At 40.1% G+C, this 11,214-nt stretch overlaps 1 protein-coding gene across 1 annotated transcript; it reads left to right on the top strand.

Moving 5' to 3' along the window:
* The first annotated feature begins 5,752 nt into the window (after positions 1 to 5,752).
* LOC141139207 (clusterin-like) lies at positions 5,753 to 9,761 on the top strand. The gene is made up of 3 exons (XM_073625125.1): positions 5,753 to 6,006; positions 7,527 to 7,693; positions 9,501 to 9,761. The coding sequence occupies exons 1-3, from the start codon at positions 5,770 to 5,772 to the stop codon at positions 9,511 to 9,513; spliced, it is 417 nt and encodes a 138-aa protein (XP_073481226.1). The 5' UTR covers positions 5,753 to 5,769; the 3' UTR covers positions 9,514 to 9,761.
* Positions 9,762 to 11,214: the final 1,453 nt, after the last annotated feature.

The raw sequence follows: 11,214 nt of genomic DNA, 5'->3' as shown, positions 1-11,214 counted from the left end.
ATGAAATGTAGGAAAATCAAAATAAAGTCCATATAAAGTGAAAGCCAATTCCACGTGAAAAATAATATGTAAATTCTGGTTTTAATTGAAGAAACCAGAGGAAACCCGATCCTGGGTGGGCTATATATACAGTATGCAAAGTCCAGAAATCCAAGTAGAGAGAGAGTATCACCGCTCCAGGTGGGTCAAATCAAAGTAAAAGGCATCTCCTTCAGTCTAGAAGTCCAGGTGCTGGCAATGCTGTGGTAGTTGGACATCAAAGAGTAGTCATATGACTGGCTATGACGAAGCACTCTGTGTAGAGTGTCAAATATGCGTACCAAATTACAAAAAAACGAGCAGTGTGAAAGCAGCCTTAACCTCCCTGGCGGTATGATTATTTCGGATTTTAGGTGCTGAAAGCGGTACAATTATTTTGCATGGAAATTTGGCGTTTTATATTGTAGGTCTGTAATTCTTAACAATAACACACTTAAATCTGTCCAAACAAGAGTCTAGTAGATAACCCGGGTATGATGAAGTTTGAAACACAAAAACATAAATTATAATATAATAAATAAATATAAATAATTAAAAAAAAAAATAAATTAATAATAATAAAATAAATTTCCCCACGATTCACTATCGCTCAATTCTGCAAGTGTTCTAATTTACTATTGCTGTTTTCTAGCTGATCTAAAGCCACTTTTGACATAAAGGGACACTTTTTGGTTGCTATGGACAATCTCCAGTTTCCAGGCAGAAAGAACAGTATATATCATATAAAACTGCATGCAGGGCATGGGCCAAAGCACTGGGGACAAAAGGGATGTGAAATAATTTCATACATTACTGTAATCTGTAAGATTACAGTACTGTATGTGTTATGGTTTTTACATTTTTTTTAATTTGCCGCCAGGCTCCGCCCCCGTGCGTCGCGCCGCTCGCAGGGAATGGAGCCTGGCACAGAGAGGCTTCGGAGGAGACACAGCCCACGGACACAGCGGGGGACATCGCAGGATCCTGGGGACAAGGTAAGTAAAGCTGCACCAGGATCCTGCAATGCAATCCCGAGTGTGGCTCAGGGGTTACCGCTAATGGGACTGAAATTTAACCCTGAGCCACACTCCGGATTACCATCAGGGAGGCTACGCCTCGTACACATGATCGGATTGTTGGCCAACAGAGCGTCAAACTTTTGTCCGAAGGGCGTGTGCCAGGAACTTGTCTTGCATACAAACGGTACACAATTGTTGGTCAACAAACACAAACATAGCGACGTACTACGTGGAATTTCAGCTCTTGAGCGCCACCCTTTCGGGACCTTGTGCTAATGTCGTGTTTGATGAGCATTGATTCCAAGCATGCGTGTTTGTACTTTTGACTTTTGTGTGACGGACTTGTGTACACGCCATAGGAAAATCTGACAACAGACCGTTGTCTGCCGAAGATGTACTAGCCTGCCATCCAACATTTGTTGGCGGAAAGTTGGACAACAATTGTCTGATGCAGCGTACTAACGGTCGGATTTTAGGGCAGTCTGTCATCACACAATTCCCTGCCGAAAATCCGATTGTGTGTACGAGGCTTTAGTTATAGACAGAGCGCATGGCTTCATAAATGGCTTGGATGCTCCAGCATTGAGGTCTCCCTTCCATATCTCCTGGCTCTGTTCCTGTCCACCTGGGAGTTTTGGGCATTCTCGCCCTCCTGGTACATACTTCATAATTTAAATGAAAAAAAAAATCCAGCAAGGATGGTGGTAGCCTCTCATAATAGGTACAGCAGGTGTGGATAATCCCAGGAGTGTTGAATGCTGAAGAGTCTGAAGCACTCGAACATAGCAAAGGTAGGAGACACTGGCCACCAAAGAGCTGAGTTGTTCCTCTTGTTTTGCAGGGAACTGCCATTATGATTTTTTGGGGGATGAATTAGAGCTTCTTTAAATTTAAAAGCAAAACCTTTTATTTTTTTGGTTTTGGATACAGCGGTAAGAGGCTAAAGCCTCTGTCAGATGTTTATTGCTGTTATGTTTCGATTAGGGAAAATTCACCCTCTCTATTTGTCCTGTTGGCTATTGTCACCAGAAATAAAGGTGATCAAAAATCCAACATTTTGAGTTGTTACCAGTACTGAATAAGAAAATAAATCTTTCAATGGGACCACTTATTCTGGTGAGGTCTGTCTAATGGGGAACTTTGGAGAAATTTAGTCTCACTTCTACTTGTGTATAAAGGATCGGAAGTGAAGGGAAATCTCTTGAATATGACACAAAACTTGACAGGGGTTTTACCAATTTCTCTCTCCATCTAATATGAAAACGTTTGGGCTTTTGATACCTCAAACTAAAAGCTGTGATTCAGTCTTCACTGTCCTGGCCTTACCTGGGCATTAGGGCAGTAGACCTTTAAGGGACTACTGTATCCTGAGTCTGGAGATAATCGGAGATGATCCCATAGAAGTTTGTGAGGCTGTAATGCGCAGGTAAGGCCAGGACAGTGAAGACTTTTACCTCTGAACCTAAACAGAAAGTGGAATTGCGGTCCTTGGAACAAGGTAAATATGCATCTGTGGAGGGGATGGGGGGTGGTTTAGATTAGGTCTGGGGAAGGGAAAGGGGGCAAAAAGGATAAATACACTTTATTTTAAAGTGCACTTATCCTCTAAGAGCTACATTTTCTCTGACTTCCCATCCCAATAAGTGACAGCAGGTACTGAAATAGGGAATGAGAGGAAATCTCCCATTGGAGTACACAGGCAATTAAAAAAAAAAGAACAAATCGAGGTTTTAGCTCTTCCGCACTCTAAACCAATCCTTGAAAAAACATCTGGATGGATTCATGTGGATTAAGGATATTAAAAAAGTGTCGGACACACAGGCATCTTAGAAGCCAACTCTCTTTATCAAGATGTATTAGGTCCTCTTCATACTTAAAATGGTGAAAACTCTTGACATATACCCAGTGAAGTGACTGGCCTAAGGTGATACACAGAGATGAAACAAATCCTCCTACATAGGTTGTACCTGTTTACCTCCAGTCTTTTCTACATCCATGTAGCCTCCCTGACGGTATTCCCGAGTGTGGCTCGGGTTTAAATTTCTGCACCATTAGCGGTAACCCAGAGCCACACTCGGGATTACATCTCAGGATCCTGGTGCAGGTTACTTATGTTGTCACCAGGATCCTGCGATATCCCCCAGCGGTGTCTGCGGGCTCCGTCCTCTGCCTGAAGCCTCTCTGTGCCAGGCTCCGTTTCCTGCGACCGTTGCGATGCACGGGGGCGGAGCCTGGAGGCAAATTCAAAAAAATGTAATAATCATAACACATACAGTACTGTAATCACTTCCCTTTTGTCCCCAGTGTTTTGGCCCATGCCCTGCATGCAGTTTTATATTACATATACTGTTCTTTCTGCCTGGAAACCTGAGATTGTCCATACCATGGCAACCAAAAAGTGTCCCTTTACGTCAAAAGTGGCTTTAGACCAGCTAGAAAACAGCAATAGTAAATTAGAACACTTGCAGAATTGAGCGATAGTGAATTGTGGGGAAATGTATTTTATTATTATCATATTATTATTTTTTTAATTATTTATATTTATTTATTATATTATAATGTATGATTTTGTGTTTCAAACTTCATCATACCCGGGATATCTACTAGGTGGAAAGGGGGTGGAGAGTTGAAGTTACACTCTGTAGAACTCAGTGAGGAGAGCTCTGAGAGCTGATTGGAGGAAAGAACCCCCCCCCCCCCTTCACACAGCACACAGGAACAGAGCTGAGGCTGTCAATCAGTTGGAGATCCTCCCCTGTCACCTTTTTTTCTCTTGGTGTCAGGAAAACTTGTCAGAAGAGATTTATGCTGACAGAAGAGGAATGAAGCATCAGACAAAAATTACACTAATGCCCCGTACACACGTTCGGACTTTCTGTTCGAAGGTTGTTGGCTCAAGCTTGTCTTGCATACACATGGTCACACAAATGTTGGCCAATAATTACGAAAGTGGGAACGTAGTGACGTACAAGACGTACGATGAGCCGATAAAAAGGAAGTTCAATAGTCATGTGATATCTCCATTACGAACGCTAGTTTTACAAGACCGAGCGCTTCCGGCTCGTACTTGATTCCGAGCATGCGTGAACTTTTGTGCGAACGACTTGTGTACACACGCTCGGAAAATCCGTCAACAAAGTTTTATTGGCAGAAAATTTGAGAACCTGCTAGCCAACAATTGTTGGCGGAAAGTCAGACAACAAATGTTCGATAGAGCATACACACGGTCGGACTTTCAGCCAACAAGCTCACATCCAACATTTCCCGTCGAAAAGTCCGATCGTGTGTATGCGGCATTATGGTTGGATTTACTAAAGGCAAATAGACTGGGCACTTTGCAAAGTGCAGTTGCATTCTGCAAGTGCAATTGCTCCAGTGCTTAGTAAATGAGCAGAAGCTCTGCTGACTTCTATCATCTAATCATGTGGAAGCAAAAATGCATTTTTTTTTTTCATTTTACTTGCATGTGATTGGGTATTCTTTGCAAAGTGAAGATTTACCTAGTTTACTAAGCTCTGGAGCAACTGCACTTGCAGAGTCTATGGGGCAGATTTACTAAAACTGGAGCACTCAGAATCTGGTGCAGCCGTGCATGGTAGCCAATCATCTTCTAACTTCAGCTTGTTCAATTAAGCTTTGACAATAAAACATGGAAGCTGAGTGGTTTCTATGCAGAGCTGCACTAGATTTTGCACTCTCCAACTTTAGTAAATCTCCCCCTGTATAATGGTAATGACATGTACCCTACCAGGAGCAATTTTTTCATTCAGATCAGCAGCAGAGTGCTTGGCAGGTCCACCACTTCCAAGATCCAAGTTCTCCATGTGTTCCAATTATGACCAGTTTGAAGGAGCAGACCCAGGACGTGCTGGAGGGTGTTATATCTGCCAGAAAGATCATCCTGTCCCAGTTTCTGAAGCTTTAATCATGACGCATCTACAACTGCCTATAAACATTAAGATCATCCAAAAGACATCTAACAAAAGATCTTTCTACAAACATACAAGATTATATTAGGCGACCATGCCTTCTTGTGCATAGTGAGTGAGCGCAATGCGGCACCAGCTGTCTCAGTATAAAATTAATTCTGGGTGATCAACTTTCCTCAAAACAAGTCATATATGTGTATGCAAAAGACTGGAGCAACAAACTGCAAATAGATAGGACATCCTGACAGCAATCTGTGTGGTCAGCATTAAAGTAGATCAAAACTCAAGAACAAAAAAAAGAATATATTGCAGCTTACCGGTCCTGAGATGTGGCTGCATTTGTTTTCTTTTTTCAAGCTAAGAAAATTCTCTGCAGTACAGAAAAATACTTGTTGAGCTGCAGTGTCCTGGTAGTATCCTGAACTGACATCTCAAACAATGTTATCAGCCTTTCTAGCTGTCTCCTGTGAGATAGAAAACACCTCTTCCTTTGTAATAAAGATGAAGAGTGTTGGGCATATTTGTTGTCCAAATCAGGAGGGCAGCCTAGTGTGACAGCACTGTTCCCCCATAGATGAACAAAGTGGAAAAAATAAAGCTAATGCAGCCACCACATCGAAGGACTTGTAATATATGGCATTTTTGTTCTACGGTTTAGACACACTTTAAGTAAATTGGCTTGGTTTACGCAACCTCTCCAGCCTGATGTCCCATACCACCTAAAAGGGTATCTTATGGAAGATGGGATTACTTTCTAAAGTTTAATGATGATATATTTGACAATTTGTCTTATTTTCTTGCCCATGTCAGATTGCTCAGGGAAGAATACGATGCAAGAAAAACTGCGAGAGAAATTTGAAGACTCTGTTCGCTTAGCAGAGAAGTATACCACGCTATATGATGATCTGCTGCAGAGATTCCGAGAGAAGATGCTGAATACCACTGGACTCCTGGAGGACCTGAGTCACCAGTACAGCTGGGTGTCCAGGCTGGCCAACCTCACTGACAATGACATGAAAGGAATCTTCCAAGTGTCTACAGTGAGTACTAGTTCTTTCTTTCTTTTCTTTCTTTCCCCCTCCTTTCCTTTTTGGCTTTTCCCTCTCCTCTCCTCTCCCTCACCTTCATTTTTTTCTTTCTCCTTTTTCCTTTCGTTTCTCTCTTCTTTTCCCTTTCCTTTCCCTTCTTTATGTACTGTATGTCACCATTTTTCTAGGTAAACATTTTTCTAAAGGTGCTATTGACATGAAATTTTCACCACATGTCGGTAACAAACCATGCAATCCATACTTACAAAGCAGTGGCGGCTGGTGGTATATTTTTTTGGGGAGGGAAGCAATCCATCCACTGCCACCACCCTAGTTGTTCAGTCTCAACTGATGGCCTATAAAAACATTACCAAGGTGTCACACAAGAAACATCTCATGATGGGTAAAAGCAAAGTGCTCTCTCAAGACCTTTGCACCCTTATTGTTGCAAAACATACTTATGGCATTGGTTACAGAAGAATTTCTAAACTATTGAATGTTTCATTGAGCACTGTTGGGGCCATAATCTGGAAGTGGAAAGAGTATTCAGCATAAACCATCCATGACCAGGTGCTCCTCACAAGATTTCTGAGAGCGGAGTGAGAAGTACTATCAGAGTTGTCCAAGAGCCAAGGACCACTTGTAGAGAGCTTCAGAAAGACCTGGAATTAGCAGGTACAATTGTTTCAAAGAAAACAATAAGTAATGTACTCAACATGGCCTGTATGTACGCTCACCATGCAAGACGCTCTTTATTGCTGAAGAAAAAGCATGTTGAAGCTCGTTTAAAGTTTGCTGCACAACATTTAGACAAGCCTGTGAAATACTGGAAGAACATAGTCTGGTCAGATGAGACCAAAATTGAACTCTTTGGATGCCATAATACATACCATTTTTATGGGTTATCATTTCAACTCATTCTCAGTTGATTTCAAAGAAAGAAAATAAAGATGCTAGAATGGCCCAGCCAATCACCTGACTTGAATACAATAGAAAATCTATGGAAAATACTAAAGATCAGAGTTCCTAGAAGAGGCCCACAGAACCTTCAAGATTTGAAGACTGTGTGGAAGTATGGGCCAAAATCACACCTAAGCAATGCATGCGACTAGTTTCTCCATATAGGAGGCGTCTTGAAGCTGTCATTAACAAAGGATTTTGTACCAAGTATTAAATATATTTCAGTTAGTGTGTTCAATACTTTTTCCCTGCGTCATTCCATTTTATTGCACATAACTTCATTTCTGAACGTATTTGTTTTGGTTTCTTTGTATGTACGGATTGTGTGGGTTGTTACCGACGTGGTGAAAATTTCATGTAAATAGCACCTTTACAAATAAATTTACCTAGAATAATGGTGACATATTAAATACTTATTTTACCCACTGTACCTCACATGTATGCGGCACGCATCTCTTTCTATCTTTTTAACCAGTCTGTCTGTCCTTGTGGTATAATTATTATTGGTGTGACCCTCCATGTGATCAGATACGTTATTTGTAATAAATAACGGTTCTATGTTCTTTTCACAGGCCTATTCCTCCAGCGGAGGGGTTCCATCTGACACCACTGTCACAGTCAAACTTTTCGACTCTGAGTCTTTCACCTTCACAGTGCCTGGACACATCACCATGGAGGATCCAAAGTTCGGCGAACTCGTAGCTGAAGAAGCTTTGAAGAGATTTAAGAAAGAAGTCATGTAAGTTTTATTCAATGTAACAAACCTGGAAGACCAGAGTACTCCAGCAGTGTAGAGTATTGAAGGATCTCCTATATCTGAGGCACATGGCACAAATCGAAAAAAATGTTCAGTGCCAGGAAAAAAAAATACAGAAAAATGCATAATAATAAAACAGGGAAAAAGAAAGTAATTGGATATAAACATATGTGCTATGTCACAAGTTAGAAAATCCATACAAGTTGGTGTCGTTAGCAGGGTTATCATTTCAATCCCTGATCCTACTGTAACAGTCAAGACTCTATTACATAGTTAAATGTTATATAGTTAGTCGGGTTAAAAAAAGACCCAAGTCCATCTAGTTCCACAATAGAAAAAAAAAAAAACCTCCATATACACAATTCTAAACATGTGCAGAACGAAAAAAAAAATGTATTGTTTTATTATTTACATACATTTGTTTAATCTGTTTGATTCGTTTTCGGAATTTGTTTCAATTATTCGTATTCAAATCGATTAGAATTTTTCCAATCATGAATTGATTCAAATAGTTTTTGAATCAATTTCGAATAGTTTTTATATTTGAATTAGAAAAGTTTTCGAATTCGAATAGTTTTCGATTTGTTTTCTCACTTCCAAAGAGAATAAAATAGAATAGAAACAAGACTGATTGCTGTTCTGTCTGTACAGAAGGCATGGATCCTGTGTTCCTGTGAAGCAAAAAACACAGATCCATGCCTTCCAGTAAAAGCCCCTCCCCCACTACACTGAAACATTAGCTAGGCACACAGTTAACCCTTTGATCTCCCCTCATGTTAACCCATTTCCTGCCAGTGTTATTAGTACAGTGACAGTGCATATTTGTAGCACTCCTCACTGTAATAATGTCACTGGTACCCAAAAAAAGTGTCAAAAGTGTCAGTTCAGTGTCCGATTTGTCGCCGCAATATCGCAGTTCCACTATAAGTCGCTGATTGCCGCCATTACTAGTAAAAAAAAAAAAAAAATCCCCAAAAGACACTATAACTTTTGCGCAAACCAATCAATATAGGCTTTTTGGGATTTTTTTGTTACCAAAAGTATGTAGCAGAATACATATTGGTATAAATTGATGAAGAAATTAGATTTTTTTACATTTTTTATTGGATATGTTTTAGAGCAGAAAGTAAAAAAGATTGTTTTTTTTTTTTTTTTTTTTTCAAAATTGTCAGTCATTCTTTGTTTATAGCGCAAAAAATAAAAGACACAGAGGTAATCACATACCACCAAAAGAAAACTCTATTTGTGGAGAAAAAAGGACATACATTTTATTTGGGTACAGCGCCGTGCGACCGCGCAATTGTCAGTTAAAGTAACACAGTGCCATATCGCAAAAAATGACCTGGTCAGGATGGGGGTTCATTCTTCTGGAGGTCCAGTGGCCGATCTGTCCACATAGCTGAGCTCCTCCATGCCTCTTATCAGTTTGGTTGCCCTTTTCTGCACTTTCTCCAGCTCTCAGTTATCTGTTTGGGAACTGAACTAAACTGCATATTCAAGATTTTCTGAGCCAAACTTTAGCCCAGATTTGGCCAAAATTTGTGAATGTGGTGAAATTTCACTTTGCAAAGAATACCCAATAATATGCAAGGAAAAAAAAATTGCCTTTTTGTTTGTACATGATTGGAAGATGGACGTTAGCAGAGCTTCGCCTCATTCGCGAAGCTCTGGGGATAATTCCCTTGCAAAGTGCAACTTAAAAAAAGTAAACAGTCAATTTGCCTTTAGTAAATGAACCCCTTTGAGTCTGTACATTACTCACCATGTTGTTCTGTTCTTCCTTCCGCAGTGAGGCTGCCTGATTGTACAGAGTGGAATCTGGCACACCTTAATCCACAGCCGTTTCCAATCCAATTAGACGTTTATTGTGCCGTTCCTCTCCCGATAGCCAGCCAGACCTAGACAAGCATCCAGCCGTTCTCCATGTCTAGCGCACACCTCCTCTCACTACTGTTGTACTGCTACTACTGGTACTAATGTTTGCTGCTTTTTCTTTTTTTTTGTAGGGACCAAAAAATGTACAAAAACAAATAAAAGACCTTTAATGTTACCCTTGCTTAAAATGCCTAGTCCTTTTGCTTCAATTTCCATTGTATTCCATTCCAGTTGTTGAACTACTTATACCTTTACATCAGCTATATTCATTCCAGGTGCATCAAAACAAAATGTGTGCAAAGTCTTAAGCTGCGTACACACGATCGGACTTTCCGACAGGAAATGTGTGATGACAGGCTGTTGGCGGTAAATCCGATCGTGTGTATGCTCCATCTGACAATTGTTGTCGGATTTTCCGCGGACAAATGTTGGCTAGCAGGTTTTCAAATTTTCAAATGTGTGTTGTCGGATTTTCCGAGCGTGTGTACACAAGCCCGTCGGACAAAAGTCCAAAGTACAAACACGCATGCTCGGAAGAAAGGACGAGCCAGAAGCGGTCGGTCTTGTAAACTAGCGTTCGTGATGGAGAATTAACATTCATGGCGCGGCAAATTATGAAATCTGGAAATGCAGCGCACAATTCTCTTCTTCTTTAATAGGATAATAATGAAGCTGCTTTGCTGGTGATACTGATGGAGTTATTGCAAACGAATTTTCAAAGGCTTTTTTTTCCCTAGTGATATCAAGAATAATATTTTTATGCTTTTTTTTTTTTTAGTTACCACAACACCATTATCCCGTAGTTTTTAAGATCAAAGATACAACTATGTTGGTGTTCCTTGTCAATTTTACATTGTATTTTTTTAAATGTAACTGCCTACTTCCAAACTGTCATTTGAAGTAAAACACATAGCCAAGTATTATTCTACACAATTTTTTTTATTGTGCATTAAAAAAAGAAAACAAATAAAATTAGACATGCTATCTGCCAATAGAACTTAACCAAAAAGTGCATTCTATGCATCCAAAAATATAGAAAATATACCAAATCAAATCATTATTCAACCAAAACGAATGGCCGTTCAGAAGTGAACTGAAAAGCACGAAATGAAAAGCGCAAACTGAAAAGCGCTAATTGAAAAACGCGAAAAGAAAAGCGCGAATCAACACTCACCAAACTTCTACTAACATGAAATTAGCAGAAGGAACCCAAAGGGTGGTGCTAAAGAGCTGAAAAACCACGTAGTACGTCTAGCACGTCACTACGTTCGTAATTGTTGGCCAACATTTGTGTGACCGTGTGTATGCAAGACAAGTTTGATACAACACCCTTCGGACAAAATTCCACGGTTTTGTTGGCCAACAATTCGATTGTGTGTACAAGGCATTAGAGTTAGGGCTAGTTTACACTTGCTTCAAAACATGGCTTTGGACACGCTTTATTAAAGCTTTCTGAACGCCAGTCCAAGCCACTGTCACTTAATAAAATAAAATAAAAATAAATTATGTGCTGCGTTATCCCCTTAATGATCCGCTGAACCTGCAGCAAAACTATAAAAAGGTACCAATAATTAACTATAATAATATCTGTGAAAAAAGTGCCAATAATTAACTGAGGTAATGTATAA

Source organism: Aquarana catesbeiana, linkage group LG04, assembly GCF_042186555.1.
Source record: "Aquarana catesbeiana isolate 2022-GZ linkage group LG04, ASM4218655v1, whole genome shotgun sequence".
Classification (NCBI taxonomy): Eukaryota; Metazoa; Chordata; class Amphibia; order Anura; family Ranidae; genus Aquarana; species Aquarana catesbeiana.
The sequence above is the reverse complement of the archived record's forward strand: the minus strand, read 5'-3'. Positions and strand labels throughout refer to the sequence as shown.

What these genes read in the sequence shown, in the direction of transcription:
- LOC141139207 (XM_073625125.1), top strand. Translation starts at nt 5,770, where the DNA reads ATGTCAGATTGCTCAGGGAAGAATACGATGCAAGAAAAACTGCGAGAG. An exon ending in GAATCTTCCAAGTGTCTACA is followed by an intron (nt 6,007 to 7,526) that starts GTGAGTACTAGT and finishes TTCTTTTCACAG; the next exon opens with GCCTATTCCTCCAGCGGAGG.